General features: G+C 40.8%; 1 protein-coding gene across 20 annotated transcripts in view; it reads right to left on the bottom strand.

Moving 5' to 3' along the window:
* The window catches only part of CEP128 (centrosomal protein 128), a 605,049-nt gene that overhangs the window by 471,021 nt on the left and 109,076 nt on the right, over window positions 1–24,952 (bottom strand). For 7 of the 20 annotated variants that reach the window (XM_055538796.1, XM_055538795.1, XM_055538794.1 and 4 more), the window contains exon 1: window positions 10,309–11,131. The exons of 1 other annotated variant lie outside the window; for it this stretch is intronic. In XM_055538796.1, the coding sequence (XP_055394771.1) occupies window positions 10,309–10,803 (495 nt within the window). In that variant the 5' untranslated portion in view covers window positions 10,804–11,131. Of the gene's footprint in view, window positions 1–8,369; window positions 8,526–10,308; window positions 11,132–11,437; window positions 11,815–24,952 lie in introns of those variants that run through there. 12 more of the 20 variants (XM_055538808.1, XM_055538809.1, XM_055538810.1 and 9 more) reach the window with 9 other exon arrangements.

Consider the following 24,952-nt stretch of genomic DNA (forward strand, 5'->3'; position numbering starts at 1 on the left):
AGATCTCACATCAAACCTTTAGCTTAAGGATGTCTAGGCTACTCAGTTGCATCTATTACCATCTAAGTGAAGACACAGAAGAGGGAGCTAATTCCAGTGCATCTTGAACTGCTCCTGAAGAATTAAATATTTTATTGTGATGTTACTACTTGAATTTATTATCCTTCGCTCGGGAACAAAATTAAACATAACAGGGGCTGTTAGTCTCCCCACAAAAAGAAAAAAATAAAATAAAGAGAGAGATCAAGTCTACTGTCCAGTAGTCAGTTCTCAGTTAAGTCAAGAGGAATGTAACAGGAATAGAATCGGAGAGAGACAACAGATTCATGCGCTCACCATCCACTGAACTGTCACCATATTAGAAACGAGAGAGGAAAGTGATTAAGTCCCAGTCCTCGATGGGAGAGAAAGACCTCTGGAAGTCCGCACACGAGGAGCTCGGAGCTGTGACAGCACGCCAGGGGAGCCAGGTCAGGTCTTTCCGCCCAATAAAGGATGAGAAGTCAGACAGATGGACGAGACAAAGCAGCGAGAGTCCATTAAAAAGCATCATTTCAGAGGAACTAGGGAAGAGACAAGTATTCAGAGCTCTCCCATCCTTCAACCAGGGCAGAGGTTTAAAGCTGTCTCCAGATACTCCTAAATGTCCCCTCGGGCAGAGATGAGGTGCGTGGCTACAGTCATTCTCAGTTGAGAACTTCTGACCTAGAGAATTAAAATAAATATATATTATGTATATATGTACATATATTCATATATATGGGCTTCCCAGGGGGCTCAGCGGTAAAGAAACCACCTGCCAGTCAAGGCAGAAGACTCAGGTTCCATCCCTGGGTCGGGAAGATCCCCTGGAGAAGGAAATGGCAACCCGCTCCAGTATCCTTGCCTGAAAAATCCCATGAACAGAGGAGCCTGGCGGGCTACAGGCCATGGGGTCACACGGAGTGGGACATGATCAAGCATGAACACATGCATACACGTATACATACATATATACGTATGTATATTGCAAATATACTAGATTTCATTTTTTTTTTTTGGATATTCCACTTACTCCTGTTGCTACCACCCATTTCCTTCTTTCCTCTCTCTGCCTTCCCCCTCCTACTTCCCCTCCCTTCCTCTCTCTCTCACATACATGCACACACCCACCCCTCTATTCCATGGATGACACCAGACAGACTCAGCCCCCAGGCTCCATTTTGCTCCCCTTGCAGGAGTATGAGGGCAGAGTAATGTGGATCAGCACCCATCAAGCAGGTGGCAGGGGCATTTCTGGAAAAGCCTGCATGGCATGCAAAATTACTGTTTCCTCAGGCATGGAGACAAAACTAATAGCTGTTTAATTATATGTATGCCAGTTGTTAAAAATTAGCAAGGCTTTAAAAGAAAATAAAGCTACTTAATAACTCTTTCCCTGTCTCACCAGAAGAATGACACAAATATTTTAGACTCATACACCTACACACACTTCTAAAATAAATGAGGCAGTTTACAAAATTAAATTAAAAGTAAAACATGTCAAGATAAAAAACAATCAACAAAAACCGAAGAGGGGGGAAAAAAAAGATAACAGACAGAAATGGATGCTAACAAACAGAAGATGGATTTCTTACTTGGAGCTAAGCCCTAGAATGGCATGCTATTTGCTAACAGATAAAAAGAATAAATACAAACTACACTATTCCCAAAGTAGACAATAATGAAGCCCTCCGGGTGTGGACACAACCCCTAATAATGGCCCAAACTGTCAGCAAACGGACATGAGGTGAGCCTGGACAAAGACAGGGCTAGAATCCCTGAGTTCCTAACACCATTCTCTTTAAATCAGGGGATGAAAAGTAGAGAACTACGGACCAAATCCAGCCAAGCGATACATATTTAACAGAGCCCTCATTGTGTTATCTTAAAACCTTAATTTGAAAACAAAGAGACTTCACCAAAAAAATCTAATTTCCAGTTTCTCTTGAAAAGGCCAAAGATCTGGCACCACTGGGGAAGACTGTTCCCATGGCAACACAGCTGTAAACAGTGGCTGCCCTGAGTGGGTCTTTCACCTTCCTGCTTGCCCTTGCAATCCCCACTGGGCATAGGACCCGATTAGCAGCTGACTTTGCAATCCTACTTTGAATCAAGAACCAAGACAAAGGAAGTTTATTGGCCTCATTCCCCAGTTAAAAATGAACAATTCTACTGTGAAAGAATCAATCAAGGTTAAATGTTCGAGAGACAATGCTCCCCTCTACAGACCAAAAGGGAAATCGGGTAACACAGCTTCCATATTAGCCTACAGCCTACAAAACCAGAACGAGAAGTAAGCCTTGATTTTCGGCAGACCACTCAGGATGTTTCCCCACTCTGGTATATAGAAGAAATTAAATGCAGAACAAAGTGCTGCTTGCGTAATCTGGCTCCAACTCTTCACCTCCCCAAGATGTAAGTCCTCCCACTATGGGTGGAATTACCCTCCCTGCCTCTGGGCTCAGCTATTTGACCTAAGTTGGCCAACAGGATTTCAGCTGACAGGGCACAAACAGATACCTGAAATGGGACTACACATTGGAACCTGCTCCCCTCATAACTCTTGCGTCACCATCAGGACATGCAAAGACGATCCCACTGGACGGTGTGGGATACATTGCTGCTGCCGCAACGACTTCCAACTTAGATCAGCGGACCAGTCAGTTGAGCCCAGACTAACATGTCCAGCCAAGACAGGTAGACAATAAAAGTGCATTGCTGTATGCCTGCCAGGATTTATTTATTATGCAAAGGCTAATTGATATATACACACATAGTTTACTAATAAGTCATTTGATTTGGTTCAGAAGATGGTTAATTTCCTGAGGCTTCCTCTCAGGCCTGCTCTTCTTAAGAAAAAAAGTTGGTTTCAGACTGTCATCTAACGGTAGAAGCAAAAAAGGATAAATTCATATTAGGGTGCACAAAATAAGCATTAACAATTGATATAACAAGGGACAGGCCACCAATTTTTGAGAGAGTAATCATAAATATCATTTGGGGCTATTTATTTGTTCATGTAACATTAAGTTTTTCATAATAAACATGCTATTTCTTAAGTGTATTATAAAGCTTGTTTGTGTTCTTCCTCCTAGTTTTTAAAGCAGAAACAGAAATTCCTCTTGACTTTCCTAGTGAACAAAACAACACTACAAATTTTTAGGAAAGGAAATATTTCTTATTGCTATTTATACCTTAAATTTGCATACTGCTTTATAGCTTACAAAGAATTTTCACCAGCATTTTCTCTTTTGATCTCTATTTGAAACCTGTAAAGCTGGTATAATTTCAACCCTTTACTTTTGTTCCTAAAGGAACAAAAAGTTTGAGTAAAACACTTATCCACAAGTGCTTTCATAAAAAGCTACATTAAGAGATCTAGAACCTACATCTTCTCTTAGCCACTGCCTCTTCCACTACATTCTTAGATGCGAAAACACCATTTAAATTCCAAACACATTGAAATGTTGGGGCTGTGTATTTGTGTCTTTCCTCACCATATTTCTTATGATACAATTCTCCCACCATATACATACAACCAGAGCATTTAAGGCCAGACCATTCCAAGTGTACCCACTTACTCAGAACTAATGGTTTATATCATGAATACAGCATAAGATAATAAAGTATTAATTATGTTCTGCTATAAATCCAATTTTCTATAGCTCTTTTAAGATGACTTTTAAATAATCCTATCTCTTACTAGGAATCTTTACAACCTCTTTCAGGCATTCTTTTTTTTTCAGAAACCATATCCTAAAGACTTAAACTTTAAAAAAAAAAAAAGTATTTTCTTGTCTTCCACTCTTCCTCAAGTCCCATATTTCTTTCCCCCCCAACTCTACTTTTACTTTATATCTTTAGCTCTCTCTTTAACTCTTCTATAATAATTAACTAAAATACACTTTCATTGTACTTATAAATATGCTTATTCAAGAGTTTATTTTTTATTCTTATTTTTTAAAGGAGGTAACAAGAATGATTTGTATATTCTTTCCAAGATACTATTAAAAAAAAAAAACTTCTAAAATTATTTAAAAGGTGATTGAAATGAACTGTATACCATAAACTTTTTCTTGTAATGTTTTTATATGTACACATAAAATTTTTTAAAGATATAGGATTAGAAAGGAATCCAACTATAATGAAAAACAGCTCAATATCATATAAGACCAATGACACTTCAACAGTAAACTACCACAAGTGTATGGATATAAACGCCAGTTAAGAACCTCAATTTCAAAAACCTTCAAACACAAAAGTTGAAATGACAATGCTGACTAGCTAACGCTTTGATAGCGCAGATTGTCGTATGAACCACCCTACAAGGTGAGCGCTGCTGTCATCATGACCTCCACCTGGGGCTTAAGAAGCGAAGCAGGGTACCCAAGGTGACACAGCTTCCGGTGGCAGAGCCAAGTCACAAGCCTTTCTTCAAGGCCCAAATTCCTATCATGTCTCCCTTCTCTTAGCACAGGCACCATCCAGAATTCAGGACTTTTCTTATCGCATTACTAGCCACTATAATGGTTTCTCCACCTGAGTCTTTTTCCATACATTTCAACCTGCACTGACACTCCACTGCCCACGTGGCTGAGTCTAGGTTCTCGAATCAGAAATTCAAGACCCTCATCAAGACACCCTTTTCTTAACAAATGAACCATAGAAACATAAGGCCTACATTTAGCTACTATGCACACCACGTTCTCCTGCCACTTCCATCCCTCACTGGCATCATTAGTTCTGACTGAAATGCCGTGAAAATGCCGTCTGCTGTCGACCACTGCCACCTGCATAAATTCCACTCAAATTTCCAGGTATAGGTCAAACACAATCTCAGAGAAGCCTTCCATTTCCAGCCAGAAATAATCTTTTCACCCTCTGTATTACTATAATTCTATATTTATAGCAATACAATCACTAAATATGTCCATGAAATGTAATTATTCATGCCACAGAAAGTTTTTTTTTTTCAATTTCTCAAATACATTATGCTCATCTCACCATCATACCTCTGCTGTATTCACCACCTGGAACATTCTCCTCACTCCGTCTCCTTTGGCTAACTCTTACTTGTCCTTCAAGTCTCAGTTCAGAGGAGACTTTCTCTGGAGAACCTTTCTTCACTGTCCCCACCTTGGACCACCTCCTCACAGCACAGAGGAGCTAACTGGTTGTTTACTTGTCTGTCTCCCTATTAGACTAAATCTCATCACAGACTCCATTAACTTTGCTCACAGATGTATTTCAACATCTAACATAGTGCCTGGCATGTGGTGGAACAATTTTAATGAATTTACAGTTAAACTTCCCTTATTACACTGATTAACCCAGAGACAAACTTCAAAGTACAGGACTTTGCAAGTGGTGATTCTAATTAAATAACTGTTGGATGAAATAATTCTTGTGGTACATGGGCTATATTAACTGAGTTCTCAAACAATATGGACTGAACTGCAAAATAGTACAAATGTGAATACTTGACAATGTCTCATAAACAAGGATAATAATTTAAAATTCATTTCAATGGTTAAAACTTATAACTGAATCAAACTTACAAGGTTTGCTTGAATTATCACAAATCATTTTCTCATTGCTATTTGCAGCTACCTACATTCCTCAATTATTATTTATCTGTACTACAAAGTTGTACACACTCCAAGTTACCTAGACTCTTTACTACCAGTGTGCATTCTCAGTATTGTTTTACTGTATCAATTGCTGTTAATAAGCCAACCTATTTTTGTCATTTTAAGACCTTCACTCTTCCACGATCAAGCTCTTTTCTTCCTCCTACAATCTATAAAATTATCTTATGTTTTCTAAATAATAATTATAGTCAATTTCTTCCACAAGTCTCTCTTCATTAAAAGCCTAATTCAGGTTTAGCTTTAATTCATACATCTATGAGTTCATTCATTCATGAGCACCTGTCTCATGGCAAACACTATGCATGGCTCAGCTGGTAAAGAATATGCCTGCAATGCAGGAGACCTGGGTTCAATCCCTGGGTTGGGAACATCCCCTGGAGAAGGGAAAGGCTACCCACTCCAGTATTCTGGCCTGGAGAATTCCATGGACTATACAGTCCATGGAAAGAGTCAGACATGACTGAGCACCTTTCACTTTAAGATAAGAGTTTTATAAATTTCAGGAGGTGTTAATATCCGATAAAGGCCTAATAAGACTCAAGATCATTCATAATTATTAATAAGACACCAGAACAAGATTAGAAAATGAAAGTTAAAACTTAGAAAAATATTTGCATTATATGGAAACTAAAGAATTTATCATTTTTCAAAAAAGGAAGAAAAGAACATTCCAATAGTAAAAGGTACAAAAGATAAACAGACAATTCAAAGAACATAAATAGCTCTTAAAAAAAGTGTAAGATACTATATTTCACTAATTAAAAAACAGCTAATTAAAATAATGATATTCCTTTTTATCTGTTCTGTACCTATGAACAAAAGCTCTCACCACCAGTGTTCACAAGGACATACCTTGCTGTAAGATATTAACTAAGACAGTTTTTCTAGGGAACAATCTGGCAAGTAAAAATAAGTAATATACACCTTTTGATCCAGAGTCTACTTCTATGACTAGTATCCTAAGAAAACACAAGATGTGTTACAAAATATATGTATACATCTTATGTGTTATTGTTCAGTCACTAAGTCATGTCCAAGACTTTGCAACCCCACGGACTGTAGCCCAACAGGCTCCTCTGTCTACAGGATTTCCCAGGCAAGAATACTAGAGTGGGACGCCATTTTCTTCTCCAAGGGATTATTCTGACCCAAGGAACGTCTCCTTTATTAGAAGGCAGATTCTATACCACTGAGCCATCAGGTAAAAGAGCTTCATTGCAGAATTATTTATAATAGTAAAAAAAAAAAAAAAAAAAAACACAAGTCCACTGTTTAGGGATACAATAAATGTATCTAGCCATTTGGGAAACTATGTAGCAGCTAAAAGAGATAAGGAAAAACTTGTGCTAACATAATAATACATTATTACAAGAAAGAAAAACACTATTAGAACAGTATGAATATATTGAAACATTTCATACTAGAATCAACCCAGTGACATTATTACATGGTTAACTGTGAATCCACTGTAGGTTATTTTTATATGATTTCCAAATGTGTCATGACTGTGGCTGAAAACTTTGGGACTAAATTATCCTATCAGGCCACTCCAGCTCTAATATTCTTTAATTCTAAGAACCTTTCACACATACAGCTTAAACAGTGTTCTTACAAGGCCCCAGTGGGTCTTCCCTACATATTTAAGTGCCCTCTATCAAAATGCAACGTGAAAATGCTAAAATGTCCAGAATTCTAAATCCATGATGCGAAGCCTGAGTTAACACTATCCTACTGACCATCAATGACAATTCATGCTGCATACATACATTTATATTCAACCAAAATCATAGATACAATTACCTCTTACATAGATACAATTACCTCTTACCTCAATAATACCATAAAGACCATTAAATCTTGGGGATAAAAAACTAAGAAAGATACTAGAACCCCTTGAACATTAAAGAGATGAATAACAACAAATTTTCCTTATATGATACACAAACTAAAAATATTAAATATAAATCAAACTCTATTGGAGGACAATCAGAGACCACAATGTGACCTCCTATAGTGGGTGCAGCTGGGATTTGGAGTCAGAGGACCTGGGGATGAAGACCATTTTTTTGGCTCCAAAATCCAAGCAAATCTAATAGCCTATCTAAACCTCATTTATAAAATGAACAGAGGTATAATAAATGTACTATATACATATATGATGTGTGTGTATACATATATATACACACATGTGCATGCATGCTCAGTTGCTCAGTCGTGTCTGACTCTTTGCTGCTTCATGGACTGTAGCCTACAGGCTCCTCTGTCCATGGAATTCTACAGGACAGAATACTGGAGTGGGTAGCCTTTCCCTTCTCCAAGAGCTCTTCCCAACCCAGGGATCAAACCCAGGACTCCACTCCTGTATTATGGGTGGATTCTTTACTGTCTAAACCACCAGGGAAATAAACCTATAATACATGTAAAATATGCCTAACACAGTGCCCGAGACAAAAAAGGTTCTCAAATACTTGTCTAATGGAAACAGGTGCATTGCTATCACTTTCATTAAGGTATCCAGTTCGTTACCCTTAATTTTTATAATACTGCATGTACAACCATCCTATTTAATCTTGATATTGCATGTTAGAAAGGGGTTTCTGGCCCCTTAAAGTTCTACTTGTTGACATATTCCTTTCCACTATTGATATACAAAAATGTGTCATCTCAAAAACTCAAGGAGGGAGGAAGCATACTTACAAAGCATACCCCCCAAACTCCGGGCTGCTGTCCTCTGAGCTCAGAGCTCTTCTTAGGCACGTATGTCTGACTCTTAACATTTCTTCATGAGGTTCAGGGCAAGAGGCCTAGTCAAGTGGAGGATCTTTGGTTGCCCCTACACTTTCCCCAAACCACCTACAGATAAATGAAACAAGGAGTAAAACACACCTACAACCTTAAAATTTTTTAAGCAATTAATGATAAAGTAAGCTCACCCTATGGACAGTTTGTGTGCATGGCAGAGAATAAATCACATCAAATCAGAGAACAGAGAAACTGTTTCTTGGATCATGCAAACGCCCCACTGAAGTCACAGGAGTTCACATCGAATCCCTAGCCAGCATACTCCTCGCTGGGGACTTCCACCCATTCTCAGTCATCCCTTAGTGTGAACTGTAGCCCAAGTCTAGCCAAAGGTACTATCCCTAAGTCTATTAGTGGGTAAATTAACTAAGGCAGGTAATGAATTTAACATGTTACTTCTGAATTTAATGGACCAAACGTACTTCTAAGCCAGTAAATGAACCACATGCTAGCACTCCTAAAGGAAATACTTTATAAACTGCCCAGCTCTTCCAACACTCAGTACAGCAATTAAATAAGTAAAGATAAAATGCCTTTGGTTGTAAGATCTGTGGATAGAAATATTCTCAATTTTTTGTGACTCCTTTCAAAGCAGTCTGTAAGAATCCACAGAAAATTATCCAGAAAATTGGTAACTGTCCACATAAAAAGCAGATCAGAATACATCTATAAATCACTCCAAAAGAAAAAAAAAAGTATTCTCTTAGTCAAAATAAACAGTCAAGAGAGAGTCCAAAGTGACCCAGAGGTCATGCAGTGGGACAGGACGTAGGCATGATGCATAGCCAACTCTTTCAACAAAACAGCAACCTTCATTCTATGAGTCATGGACACACACAAATTTCTGTGCCAACATGAAACTACCAAAATGTTAATCTTCTAGCTATGGTGTCTACCAGAGCAGTCACTAACCAAAAGTGGCTAAAGTGCTATACACATAAAATACACATAACATTTAGTCCATTTTTTAAAGTTATTTTAGGATGTGAAATATCTCCAGTTTCGTTCTGACTTCATGTTGAGAGTGAAAATTTTGGATGTGTCAAAAAAATTACTTAAGAGTAATTTCACCAGCTCCTTTTTTCTTTAGTATAGGTACTAAAAAAAACTTAAACTTGCACGTGTGGCTTACACTGTGTAATCTGTATAATCAAAAAAAAAAAAGTAACAAACATTGAGCCCTCCCTGGGGGCTAGGCCGTGGGTTAGATACTTTACATAATACTTGGCATAAGGCTGCAAAGCGGTTTTATAGAATGTCCGCAGAAGCGACTGAGCTCCATCAAACCGCTGAGGGAGCAGCTGGAATTCAATGTCCAGGTGTTGACAGGAAATAAACTCCTGGAAGGGACTGTTAACAGCTGACGCTGAGGCAACTTCCATGTTGGCAAAGGAAGACAAGGCATTGATATAAACAGCGCTCCCGAGGGTAGCAAGTTTTTGGGACTCCAAAACAGGTACGAAGCAATTATATCCCAGGCCAGGCAACGCACAGGCCAGGAGGAGGCCGACCTCCTTGACAGCTCAAGCTTCACAGCTGCTAGCGACAGGACGCGCTGTGCTCTCGAAAAGAGGGCAACCAAGTTCAAACTCCCCGTATAACTTGACCAGGACCTGACTGTGGACACGCATGACGAGGGAAAGGGGGCGTGGGGGTGCCGGGCACGCCGTCTCCCCAGCTTCGCCACAGACCCGACCCGCCCCCGGCCCCAGCCCAGGGCTTCCGCGCAGCTCCGGCATCCCGACCCCCGGGACCAGGAGAAGCGGGACCCAAAACGTCAAGACACGACAGGGAAGTGGTACGGAAAGGGCGAGGGGCGGCTGAGGGAAGCTACCTGAACTAGAAGAGGACCCCAGGTCCTTAACGCCGGGTCATTGCCGAGGCCCCACCCGGCTCCCGCGGCCACCGGCAACCCCAGAAGGTATAACTGACCAGACGCGGCGAAGCAACCGACTCCGCTCTCCCCAGACTCGCAGCTATGGCAACTTGAACTAGCCGCCCAGCCGCCGCGAAGGTACAGGGCCCCGCTTCTCCCGCTTGGCCCTCTGGGAGTTGTAGTCCACCTCATGCTCAAGAGCAAGGAGTTACTAGGAGAGAGCGGCTCCAGGAGAAACTGCATTTCCCATGATACCCGATGACTGGTCTTGAGGGTGACATTCCCGGAAGAGGCCGGATTAGCGGGCACCTGAGTGCTTAGGCGGCGCCCTCTTGCTCTGTTCTTTTTGTTAAAGTGCCAGTAGCAGCTGTAAGAGACAACCCCTAGATAAAGAATTAAGAGAGGTGCTTTTGCCCTCACTCTAGCATCATCAGAACTGTCTAAATTATTCATTTAAAATAATAAACAAAAAAAAATCTAAGTAGTTGTAATACACAAACTATGTTTCTTTCACTCTGTGGGGAACAGGGAAGTGTAATTTCCAACAGTGAGATGGGAAAATCCCCTTTATACCAGGTCCCAATGTCTGTTTCTGAAGGCTCACAAATTCTCAGAACTGAAAGGGAACAGGGAAGATTAACTAATCAAATCCTTTGGCCTGGAAAGAGCAAATGACGCGACTGAAGCCGCACAGTTCACGAATGGCAAACCCCAAGTGGATGTGGCTGTCACGTCATGGCAGCTGCTACCTTCAGTGCAGGCTGTCATCTCCTCAGTCGTTCTAGAACGAGAAAGAGACATATTCCACTACAGATGTCGGTTTCAGTAATAAAAAGGTGATGATAAAACCTTCAACAAATAATTGAACCCTGGAAATGCCATTGCTGCTGCTGCTAAGTCGCTTCAGTCGTGTCGGACTCTGTGCGACCCCATAGACGGCAGCCCCCCAGGCTCCCCCGTCCCTGGGATCCTCCAGGCAACACTGGAGTAGGTTGCCATTTCCTTCTCCAATACATGAAAGGGAAAAGTGAAAGTGAAGTCGCTGAGTCTTGTCCGACTCTTCGCGACCCTATGGACTGTAGCCTACCAGGCTCCTCCATCCATGGGATTTTCCAAGCAAGAGTACTGGAGTGGGTTGCCGTTTCCTGCTGCAGGAAAAGCTATTGAAGAAGACCATTAATTCTTCCCTCCTCAAGGCTAAAATCAAATCTTATGTTATCTGTGAAAGTTTTGCTGGCTACCTCCAGTAAAGCTAAATCACATTTCTAAACTGCACAGTTTCCTTATTCTAATAATTCTGTACTGCAATCCGATCCCAGTTGGTCTCCTCCACTAGCCTCTAGGGCTTCCCTGGTGGCTCAGCTGGTAAAGAATCTGCCTGCAATGTGGGAGACCTTGATTCGATCTATGGGTTGGCAATATCCCCTGGAGAAGGGAAAGGCTACCCACTCCAGTATTCTGGCCTAGAGAATTCCATGGACTGTAAAGTCTTGGGGTTGCAAAGTGTTGGACACTCCTGAACGACTGTCACTTTCACTAGCTTCTAAGCCCTTCAAACACAGGGTCCTAACCTTTTTAAATTTTTCTATCTCTTCTCAGCCTTTCCTCACTGCACATTCTCCCTTTGTCTCTCTCTCTTTCCCGCATCCCCCCCAAACCTCATGCTTGTGTGCGTATACACAAGCACACAAAATCATACTATATATTACAGTTATTCAAATATTTTCTCTGGCCCACACTCAGAGGTAAAGTTTATATTCAGTTTGGATATAAAATAATTCTTCTAAAGATCTACCTATATATTTGCTTCTATCTTCAAGCTGTTTCTCAAAGTTGTATTCAAGAATGTGCTCCACCTGATCCTGAAATTAAGGTAATTCAGAACAGCCTTAAGCTTTCCCCAAATGCACGTGGAAGCATAATAATAACTCCATTTTATTGGCTAATATTTTAATTTTTCAAAACAAGTGTATTCATTTAACTCAGCAAATATATGCTGAATCTTTCTATGAACCAGACATTGTACTAGGTCCTGAAGATGCAGTAAAAAAAAATGAGAGGATAAACAACATCATCTCTGCCCACATGTTGTTCACAGTGAAGTGAGGGAAATAGATTATGAAACAAATTATTACAAACCCAGGTGAGAATAATGCATAAGTTTCTATCAGTTCAGTTCAGTCGCTCAGTCATGTCTGACTCTTTGTGACCCCATGGACTGCAGCATGCCAGGCCTCCCTGTCCATAACCAACTCCCGGAGTTTACTCAAACTCATGTCCATCAAGTCGGTGATGCCATCCAACCATCTCATCCTCTGTCGTCCCCTTCTCTTCCCACCTTCAATCTTTCCCAGCATCAGGGTCTTTTCAAATGAGTCAGTTCTTCACATCAGGTGGCCAAAATATTGGAGTTTCAGCTTCAGCATCAGTCCTTTCAATGAATATTCAGGACTGATTTCCTTTAGGATGGACTGATTGGATCTTCTTGCAGTCCAAGGGACTCTCAAATGTCTCCTCCAACACCACAGTTCAAAAGCATCAATTCTTCAGCACTCAACTTTCTTTATAGTCCAACTCTCACATCCATACATGACTACTGGAAAAACCGTAGCTTTGACTAGATGGACCTTTGTTGGCAAAGTAATGTCTCTGCTTTTTAACATGCTGTCTAAATTGGTCATAACTTTTCTTCCAAGGAGCAAGCATCTTTTAATTTCAAGATTAATTAAATCACCATCTGCAGTGATTTTGGAGCCCCAAAAAATAAATTCTCTTACTGTTTCCCCGTCTATTTGCCATGAAGTGATGGGACCAGATGCCATGATCTTAGTTTTCTGAATGTTGAGTTTTAAGCCACCTTCTTTACTCTTGTCTTTCACTTTCATCAAGAAACTCTTTAATTCTTCTTTGCTTTTTGCCATAAGGGTGGTGTCATCTGCATATCTGAGGTTATTGATATTTCTCCCAGCAATCTTGATTCTAGCTTGTGCTTCCTCCAGCCCAGCATTTCTCATGATGTACTCTGCATATAAGTTAAATAAGCAGGGTGACAATATACATCCTTGATGTACTCCTTTCCCGATTTGGATCCAGTCTGCTGTTCCACGTCCAGTTCTAGCTGTTGTTTCTTGACCTGCATACGGATTTCTCAGAAGGCAGGTCAGGTGGTCTGATATTCCCATCTCTTGAAGAATTTCCCACAGTTTGTTGTGATCCACATAGTCAAAGGCTTTGGCATAGTCAATAAAGCAGAAATAGATGTTTTTCTGGAACTCTTTCGCTTTTTCGATGATCCAACAGATGCTGGCATAGACATAAAAAAGACACTTCCTGATGAACTGATGTCTGATCAACTACAGGAAGATTGACTACCAAAAAAGCTAATGAAATCTTGAGATGCATTAATAAAAACTTATTTTTCCACAACTTCTCTTCTCTGGTTCAATCATATTTAGAAAATGGGACAAAATTCTGGGGACCCCATTTTTAAAGTGATATTAACAAAATAAAGCAAATTCAGAGGCTATAACTTGGACCTAAGGATAAAGAATCAGCATTGAGTTCATTATGACAAAGAAATTTTAAAATACATTGTTAAATTTATCGCAGCTTTCTATTATATGGCGTGCTCTCAATACAGCAGTATGCTATATGCTATCCAGAAAAAATAGTCAGATCATAGACTCTTTCTCGTTCTCAGCAAAAGACATGAAATAAAATAAAGCTAATAAAAAAAAAAAGACGATTTTATACAAAATGTGCCTTGTAACTCCCAAATGACCTTTAGTGCTTTTAATTGATATGACAGGCACACATTATCCCACACACACAATCTCAAAACCCCAGTTAAGCTGAATCATCTGAATTTAGAATTGGAAAAACCCGCAAGAATTATCACCTGCAGTACATAGTTTTCTTTCGCAATGTTAATAGATGCACAAAGACGTTACCTGATGGATTGGGTTTGCTAGACTGCCATAATAAAACACCACAGAATGAATGGCTGAAGCAGCAGAAATTGATTTCTCACAGCTTCAAGTCCAAGATCAAGGCGTCCGCAGGTTCAGGTCCTCCCAAAGCCTCTTTCCTTGGCCTGCAGGTATTTTCCTGTCTGTCTGTCCTCACGTGCCTTTTCACTGTGCAGGCAGTTAGTAACCTAGAGCCTTTCTTCTTAAAAAGACACCAGTTGCATTGGACTAGGGCCCCACCCCTATATCCTCATTAAACCGTCCCCGGGTGGTTTAATGAGCAATTAACACACACCAACCTTAATTACCTCCTCAAAGGCCCTGTCTTCAAAGATCATAACACTGAAGGTTCAGTTCAGTTCAGTCGCTCAGTCGTGACTTTTTTTATAAGAAGAAAAAGTTGACTCTTTGCAACCCCACAGGATGCAGCACACCAGGCTTCCCTGTCCATCACCAACTCCCGGAGCCTGCTCAAACTCATGTCCATTGAGTCGGTGATGCTATCCAACTATCTCATCCTCTGTCATCCCCTTCTCTTCCTGCCTTCAACCTTTCTCAGCATCGGGGTCTTTTCCAATAAGTCAGTTCTTTGCATCAGATGGCCAAAGTATTGGAGTTTCAGCTTCTGTATCAGTCCTTAATGATGAATATTCAGGACTGATTTCCTTTAGGATGGACTGGTTAGTTACCACTTCAATATATGGGACAAGGGAAGGAAGAAAGCACAATTCAGTGCATAATACATTTCTCTAAAACTGTACCTCTGCAGGATTACTGGCATCAGTGACCCTCCCACCACCCAATATCTTGATAAAATTAGATGTGGCGGATAATCTTGAGAGGGTAACAGGTAGGAAGGCCAGAGGTCCCCAAGCAGCAGAAGGAAATAAACTGTAGATGGAAGACTTTTTTTTTCCTTCTCTACACAGAATTAAAAGAGGCTTCTTTTAATTCTGTGTTAACAACACATGGTTCTGCCTTGAGCTAACCAATGTGTTTTTCTTACGAAAATATTTTTCTTAAGTTATGTTAATGAAACTATGTATTTGCTTTGGAATCTGCTTTTCTTCAAAACGGTTCAAAAAGAAAAAAGACTAACTTTTTTCTTTTCTCAAAGTGTGAACTTCCAGATGTTCAAGCTGGATTTAGAAAAGGCAGAGGAACCAGAGATCAAATTGCCAACATCCTATGGATCATCGAAATGGCAACCTACTCCAATACTCTTGCCTGGAAAATCCCATGGATGGAGGAGCCTGGTAGGCTACAGTCCATGGGGTCGCAAAGAGTCGGACAAGACTGAGCAACTTCACTTCACTATGGATCATCCAAAAAGCAAGAGAGTTCCAGGAAAACATCTATTTCTGCTTTATTGACCATGCCAAAGCCTTTGACTATGTGGATCACAGTAAACTGTGGAAAATTCTTAAAGAGATGGGAATAGCAGACCACCTGACCTGCCTCCTGAGAAATCTATATGCAGCTCAGAAAGCAACAGTTAGAACTGGACATGGAACAACAGACTGTTCCAAACAGGAAAAGGAGTACGTCAAGCATGTATATTGTCACCCTGCTTATTTAACTTATATGCAGAGTACATCATGAGAAATGCTGGGCTGGAGGAAGCACAAGCTAGAATCAAGATTGCTGGGAGAAATATCAATAACCTCAGATATGCAGATGACACCACCCTTAGGGCAGAAAGTGAAGAGGAACTAAAGAGCCACTTCATGAAAGTGAAAGAGGAGAGTGAAGAAGTTGGCTTAAAACTCAACATTCAGAAAACTAAGATCATGGCATCTACTCTCATCATTTCATGGCAAATAGATGGGGAAACAATGGAAACAGTGACTGACTTATTTTGGGGGGCTCCAAAATTACTGCAGATGGTGACTGCAGACATGAAATTAAAAGATGCTTGCTCCTTGGAAGAAAAGCTATGACCAACTCAGACACAGTATTAAAAGCAGAGACATTGCTTTGCCAATGAAGGTCCGTCTAGGCAAGGCTATGGTTTTTCCAGTAGTCATGTATGGATGTGAGAGTTGAACTATAAGAAAGCTGAGTGCTGAAGAATCGATGCTTTTGAACTGTGGTGTTGGAGGAGACATTTGAGAGTCCGTTGGACTGCAAGGAGATCCAACCAGTCCATCCTAAAGGAAATCAGTCCTGAATATTCATTGAAAGGACTGATGCTGAAGCTGAAACTCCAATATTTTGGCCACCTGATGTGAAGAACTGACTCATTTGAAAAGACCCCAATGCTGAGAAAGGTTGAAGGCAGGAAGAGAAGGGGATGACAGAGGATTAGATGGTTGGATGGCATCACCAACTCAATGGACACGAGTTTGAGTAAGCTCCAGGAGTTGGTGATGGACAGGGAAGCCTGGCGTGCTGCAGTCCATGGGTCGCAGAGTTGGACAGGACTGAGCGACTGAACTGAACTGGGCTGATAATGGCTCAACAAACCAGTATTCATGTCAATTGTTTCATGGCCAGGGGATGACACACCTCGTGCCATCCTATCTCAAAAATGCACATTGTGGGAGAGGGGCCTGGTGAAACTCCCTCAGCCTTGAGGGGTCACTCTTATCTGATTAATAGTTTTCTAACAGAAATAAAACATCTCACTAAAAACTAGCAAGGGGGCACTTTTCTGTCCCCTTCTGCTGTCTATATCAGAAGCTTTCCCTATCTCCAGTATACTCTTAAAAAAGCTTTGCTACACAAAAATCTCCAAGTACTCAAGCCTCTTCTCTGACCCTGGATCAAAATCCCCTCCTCCAGGGGGTCAGAATCCTGGCATAACACACACTTTCATCAGCAACCTTTCATTTTTTACATACCTCACCCACGTGCAATGCTAAGTCACTTCACTCATGTCTGATTCTCTGCAACCCTGTGGACTGTTACCCACCAGGCTCTTCTGTCCATGGAATTCTCCAGGCAAGAATACTGGAGTGAATTGCCATTCCCTCCTTCAGGGATCTTCCTGACCCGGGAATCGAACCCAAGTCTCTTATGTCTCCTGCATTGGCAGACAGACTCTTTACCACTAGCATCACCTGGGAAGCCCTTACTTCACCCACATTGCCCCCTTATTGGGAATGATCCTACCCACAACACTGGGACCCCGAAGACTTTGTTTATATTATACAAAGTCCCTACCTCTCTGACTATAGATGGCTGAACAAGGGGCAGATGCCTGAAATAATTTGGGCCAATTTATTCTCCTTATCCTTTAAAACTAGGACACAAGAATTTCATTCATTGCCTGAATAGTCTTGATGTACAGGTACAAGCTGAGGTTGTCACAGTGAGGTGAGCATCTTCAACAATGTTCAAGGAGAGATTGAAAAAATCTAATGTGCAGAGAAAGAGAAACAAAAGAATAAAGCAGGAATAAACTATGCAGTCCCAGAGGAATCAGGCCTAAGGAAAGACAGCCTTGCTTCCAGGCAACTAAATTCCTGGTTCCAATCCCACGTGTATTGTTATGTGTTATCCCCATATGTATATCCTATATTCCCGATTCAGGATGCACTAGAGGCAGCTAAAGGTGGTTAAATGCACAGATTCTAGAGCCGGATCACTCAAGTTCAAATCTTAGCCATAATACCTATCTACAGTTTGACCTTGATGCTAAGAATAGTACCTAATGTGTAGGGTTGTTGTGAGGATAAAAATCAATTAATGTGTGTGAAGGATTTAGCCCAGTGCCTAGCCCATAGTAAGCAGTCAGTACAGATTAGGTGATAGATAGTAAGGTATCCTAAAATGTCAGTTCCATGAACATTGGGACCTTGTTTATTGCTTTGTCTAAGGCTTTCCTAAAAGTGGTAAAGAGTCTGCCTGCAATGTGGGAGACCTGGGTTCAAGCCCTGGGTCTGGAAGATCCCCTGGAGAAGGAAATGGCAACCCACTCCAGTACTCTTGCCTGGAAAATCCCATGGAAGGAGGAGCCTGGAAGGCTGCAGTCCATGGGGTCACTAAGAGCAGGACATGACTGAGTGACTAACTAGGTGCTTCGAATAAAGAATAGGTAATGCTGCCTTGTGATGACTTCCCTTTTGAAACTTAAGGTAAGTTCTATTGATTGAAATTCAAAGAACATTGATGAAGATTACACTGATGAAGCCTCTCCAGGCTGTGAGACGTGAGGTATTAACGTCACATCGAGTTTTTTGAACAGTTTCATCAAAAACACTTTTGAACCATGCCAAACACTAAACATCAAGATGGGATAATCAATAAAGAGGTTCTGGGATGATGTTATATCTGAAAGCATTGGTACAATCCTCATAACCTAACTCACCCGAAATGAATAACCCTACAGAAAGGAAGACAACTATTCCATAAGCTGTTGTGTGACAGACACAGGTAGTGCTATTTCAAGTGGAAGGTGCAGAAGCTGCATGCCACCCATACCTTGAAATTCACACTACTCTGGAACAACAGCAGAAAACATTTCTATGTGACAAGAAAATATATTTAAACTACTAACCAAATTTTCCCCACATATTTTCTTGTCCATTTAGCTCCCTCACTCACACAGCCAGCTAAGCAGTGCTGTGCTCATGGCTCAGAGAAGGCATGTGACCACAGGAAGCAGAAAGGGAGAGCAAATGAAAGAGAAAAAGAAGAAGGAAAAAAAAAAAGAATAGTCTCTTCTTGACTTTTGAGACTTCAGCCTAGAGATTCTCAGATAAGACTGGCTGATAAGTTGTGGGGCCCAGTGCAAAATGACATTATGAGGCCCTTTCAGAACTAAATAAGGAGGTCAAAATGGCAACAGCAGAGGATTAAACTAAGATCGAGGTCTTTCTGAATGCAGGACCCTGTGCAATTACACAAATTACAAACCCATGAAGCTACTAGCCCTGCTTTCAGAAAGGTGTGGTGGTATAAGCAAAAAATCTGGACACAAATATCATGGACAAGAGCAGTGCCCTCCAGAAAAAAGTGATTCCTATCTGAAAATGTCATAAGAAACCGAAGAAAGCCCTAGCATGGGAGGTTGAAGGTGGGCTGACCTGATGGTGTTGGAAGAAAACCCACATCCATAGAGCACTCAGCTGTACTCAAGCAAGTACAGTTCACAGCCTGAACCTAGCTGTCCTGCCCATTGATGTTAGGGGAAGATGTCCCTTTAAAAACAGCTTGCATCTTGCCTAGTGATTTTCCAGCCCAAGTAATGGCCATCTTTACCACTATATTTTGCTTGGTTTTGTCCAGCCATCACAGATGGTCAAGCTCCATCATAATGTGATTAGCTGCTCAGTCGTGTCTGACTCTTTGTGACCACATGGACTATATATAGCCCGCCAGGCTCCTCCGTCCATGGGGATTCTCCAGGCAGGAATACTGGAGTGGGTTGCCATTTCCTCCTCCAAGGGATCTTCCCGATCCAGGGATCAAATCAAGGTCTTCTACATTGCAGGTGGATTCTTTACCTTCTGAGCCACCAGGGAAGCCCAGAAGACATCATAATGCCAGAGAACAATTATACGTCATAAGAAGGAAGATGGAGCACCAAAGTGGAATGCTATGCATAAGGTAAAAAGGAAATCTCTAACATCCTGATTGTTAGGACTAAAGGGAACTACTCAAAACTCTCTCTGTACCAACACAGTGATGAAAACCACTCCCTTTACACCAGCATGAGATGACATAAATGGTTGTTGACTCTGTATGCATCAAGTCTTCAAGATAACTGAAAGTCTAATAAGAATTGAAATAAAATATAAGATGTTGCAATAGTGGTATTGCCCACTACTCAAAGAATCATTTTCAACCATTCATTGTATAGATGCACCATTGATCCCATAATAGTCTTTCTAGTCACATACTTCCTAATTATAGGTATTTGTCAAGGACATCACAAATATAAAACAACAATATTTATGTATTTAGATCAAAATGAACAACTATTAATGCACAAAACCAAAATTCTAAGACTTTTTTGGGTGCTAAATAATATAGCCTACATTCCACCTTAATAGGTATCTTTCCAAAAAAGACAAAATACACAGAGGAACTCATTGCCAAATCCCACTGTCTGATATTCGGACCATGCTAATGGTTTTCCTACAAAAGGAAAAACATAATGTTCCATAGCAATTTTCATTTATCTGTTATATTTTAAAGAATTTTTTGTGTGTTTAATCGATGTAAGTATAAACACATCCCTTTATTTAAACTGATTCGTCGTATCATCCTATGTGTTTATTTGCCCCAGTTTAAAAGCTATGCTAAGGAAAGAAAATTGCATTATTGATTGTCATAGCAATTTGTCAAGCAAGCTATTAGATTATAGCCATTCATTGAAGGTTTGTTCTAGTTTAGTAAATTGAAACCAATTGACATACAAAATTTTACCTGCATTATAATCACCAGTAAGCCAATTTTATGCTTTCTAAATCTTCATCAAAATGTTACAGATTTCAGCATACCATTTCTATTCCCAGAAAAGGAGTAGCAGAGACCAGATTTACACCTGAATCAAACAAAAACACAGGCAAAACATATGAAACAAAGCTTTTCAAGACAGTAGACATCAGATAAAGAAGGACAGAGGGACAGGAAACACAGTAATCCCTTCAATTGCCACAATTCACTGCCTTGGGAGCATTTCCAGGCCATGGTAGGTACAAGGGGAAGGAACTCAGAAATAACCCAGTAGATGCTCTGAAGTGAGGAAACCAGGGCTGAGGGTCAGAGAGAATCAATGTAGCTGGAGTTTGCAGAACAAATTAGAGGGGAGAGAGCTACATAAAGGGTAAACTCCAGAGAATCCTATGGAGTGTTCAGCAGAAGATGAGTCATCCCATTTATGGGAAGAAACTGAGGCTAGAGAAAGAAGTACCTTACCAGTCTGGAGGGAAATGTTCTTGTCACTCACAGGACCAGGAACAGTGACTAATCCCACCTGTCAGGTTGAAACACCACATAATCCATGGAGCATTAGGTAGAAAATACTCAGAAGAGTCTTGTCTCAGGGCTGGGAAGTAATTAGCAACAGATTAAATGCTACTCTGGTCCCACCTAACAAACTTTGAAAGCAACATCCAAAAATACCCAAGTTTCCAAGTAATTCAATCATGTGTGTGCGTGCTAAGTCACTTCAATTGTGTCTGATTCTTTGAGACCCTATGGAGTAAAGCCCTCCAGGCCCCTCTGTCCATGAGGATTCCCCAGGCAAGAATACCAGAGTGGGTTGCCATTTCCTCCTCCAGAGGATCTTCCTGACCCAGGGATCAAACCCGTGTCTCTTATGTTTCAGGTACTGGCAGGCGGATTCTTTATCACTAGCATCACCTGGAAATAATATCTGATGACAAATCTCAAGTTTATGTGAAATCACATAATTCAGCACCAATAGTGTTACAATTTACACTAGCCGTCCAAATAAAGTCATCAGGCATATAAAAAAAAATGAAAGTGCAACCCATTTAAAGAGGAAAACTAAACTGATTCAGAACTGACAAACATGTCAGAATTGTCCAACGTTGCCATCGGTTGAATTCCATATCTTGAAATTCAAACACCTGGTACCTGTGAATGTGACTTCACGTGGAAATAGAATCTTTGCAGTTAAACTGAAGTTAGAGTGGATTATGGTAGACCATAATCTAATGACTGTTGTCCTCCACAGGAAAAGAGAAATTTGGACACAGAAACACACAGAACATCTTGTGATGACAGAGGGAAATCGAAGTGATGAAAGTCAAGAGATACCAAGGATTCTTGGCAACCATCATGAGCTGGAAGAGACAATGAAGGATCCTCCCCAAGAGCCTTCAAAGAGGGAATACCCCTGCCAACACCTTGACTTTAGACTTCAAGCCTCCAGAACTGGGAGTGAATTAATTTTTGTTGTTTTAAGCCTCCAAGTTCATGGTGCTTTTGTTTCAGCAGCCCCAGGAAACTAATTCAGACATCAAAGCAGTTACTGTGTTTCAGATGTTCAGAAAGTTACACAGACACAGGGGAAAAAAAGTACATTAAACCCCAAACTGAACTTCTAGATATGAAAACTTTACCTGATATGAAAATACATTGGCAAGACTAGTGGCAGATTAACTCTTTCAGAAAAAGAGAAAAAGAATACCAATTTGAGATGTCCCTGGTGGTCCAGTGGCTAAGACACCAGGCTCCCAAAGTAGGGGGCCATGACGCAACTAAGCGTTCTCATGCCGTTAACTAAGACCCTGTACAGACAAATACAGAAATAAAAATAAATATTTTTAAAATAATACTGAGCTTGTAAACATAGTAAAGGAAACTGTCTAAATAAAAAAATAGAAAAATATTTAAAAAGCATCAATGAGCTCTTTGTGGCACACTTCAGCCTAATATAAGTGTAATAATTGGAATCTCCAAAAAAAATAAAGAGAGATAAGGGGATTGAGGAAGTATATGAAGAAATAATGCCTGAAATGTTTTCAGATTAAAAAAAAAAAACATAAAATGCACAAATCCAAGACCCAAAAAATACTGCAAAGAAATAAGAAGAAAAATACATCAAGGAACATGATAATCAAATGGCTCTCAACCAGTGATAACAAAAGTCTTAAAAGCATCTTAACGGGAAAAAAAAGTATGTTGCAAAAGAAGAAAATTATGACAGAAGATTTTCCCTTGGAAATATTGCAAGCAAGAATACAATGAAGCAATATTTCTTAAGTACTGAGATGAAAAAATACTGTCATTCTATAATCCTATACCAAGAAATTATATCCTTTAAAAATGAAAGCAATATCAGCACTTCTCAGACACTCAAAAGCTGGAATAATTTATAACCAGCAGATCTGCACTGCAATAAATGTTAAAATCTTTCAAGCAAAAGCAAAGTGACATCAGTGGAAAATATGGATCTATATACACTCAGAGATGAAGAAGATCAGCAAAGATAACTAAATGAGTCTTTTCTCATGACTTAAATTTCTTTGAAAAATAATTGGTTATGTTAACAAAGATAATAACAATGTATTGTAGAGTTTACAGCTTATGCATAGGTAAAATGTATGGCAAGAGGAGCATGCTGCTGCTACTGCTGCTAAGTTGCTTCAGTCGTGTCCGACTCTGTGAGACCCTACAGACGGCAGCCCACCAGGCTTCCCCGTCCCTGGGATTCTCCAGGCAAGAACACTGGAGTGGGTTGCCATTTCCTTCTCCAATGCATGAAAGTGAAAAGTGAAAGTGAAGCCGCTCAGTCATACCCGACTCTTAGTGACCCCATGGACTGCAGCCTACCAGGCTCCTCTGTCCATGGATTTTCCAGGCAAGAGTACTGAGTGGGGAGCCATTGCCTTCTCCGAAGAGAAGCATAAAGGCCAGGAAAGGAGAATACTGGAGTGGGTGGTGTTGTTGTTCAGTCACTCTTTTGTGTCCGACTTTTTGCGACCCCACAGACGGCAGCACGGCAGGCCTCCCTGTCCATCACCACCTCCCGGAGCTTGCTCCAACTCATGTCCATTGAGTCACTGATGCTATCCAATCATCTCGCCCTCTGTCGTCCCCTGCTCCTCCTGCCTTCAATCTTCCTCAGCTTCAGGGGCTTTTCTAATGGGTCAGTTCTTCACATCAGGTGGCCAAAGTATTGGAACTTCAGCATCGGTTCTTCCAATGAATATTCAGGACTGATTTCCTTATGATTGACTGGTTGGATCTCCTTGCAGTCCAAGGGACTCTTAAGAGTCTTCTCCAGCACCACAGTTTGAAAGCATCAGTGTTTCGGCACTCAGCCTTCTTTATGGTCCAACTCTCACATCCATACATGACTACTGAAAAACCATAGCTTTGACCATATGGATCTTTTGTCAGCAAAGTAATGTATCTGCTTTTAAATATGCTGTCTAGGTTTGTCATAGCATTTCTTCCAAGGAGCAAGTATCTTAATTTCATGTCTGCAGTCACCATCTACAGTGATTTTGGAGCCCAAGAAAATAAAGTCTGTCACTGTTTCCACTGTTTCCCCATCTATTTGCCATGAAGTGATGGGACCAGATGCCATAATCCATGGACTGTCCACCAGGCTCCTCTGTCCATGGAGTCCTCCTGACAAGAATACTGGAGTGGGTAGCCATTCCCTTCTCCTGGGGATCTTCCTGACCCAGGAATCAAACCTGGGTATCCTGCATTGCAGGCAGATTCTTTAACATCTGAGCCACCAGGGAAGCCCTAATACTGTTGTAGGGTTTTTAAACCCTATTTAAAGTAGTGTAATATCACTTACAAGTAAACTCTGATAACTTAAAGGTATACACTCTAAGCCCTAAAGCAACTATAATAACCAAGCAAAGAGTTATAGCTAAAAGTCAACAAAGAAGATAAAATGGAATAATAAAAACTCCTGAATTACACAATGGGGGAAGAAGAGGGTGGGACAAATAGAGAGAGTAACGTTGAAATGCGTACACTGCCATGTGTAAAATAGATCGGCAGTGGAAATTCGCTCTGTGATGCAGGCTTTCCCGGTGGATCAGCTGGTAAAAAATTCGCCTGCAAAGCAGGAGACCCTGGTTCAATTCCTGGATTGGGAAGATCCCCTGGAAGAGGGCACAGCAACCCACTCCAGTATTCTGGCCTGGAGAATTCCATGGAAAGAGGAGCCTGGTGGGCTACAGTCCATGGGG

Source organism: Bubalus kerabau, chromosome 10 (genome assembly GCF_029407905.1).
Source record: "Bubalus kerabau isolate K-KA32 ecotype Philippines breed swamp buffalo chromosome 10, PCC_UOA_SB_1v2, whole genome shotgun sequence".
Taxonomy (NCBI): Eukaryota; Metazoa; Chordata; class Mammalia; order Artiodactyla; family Bovidae; genus Bubalus; species Bubalus kerabau.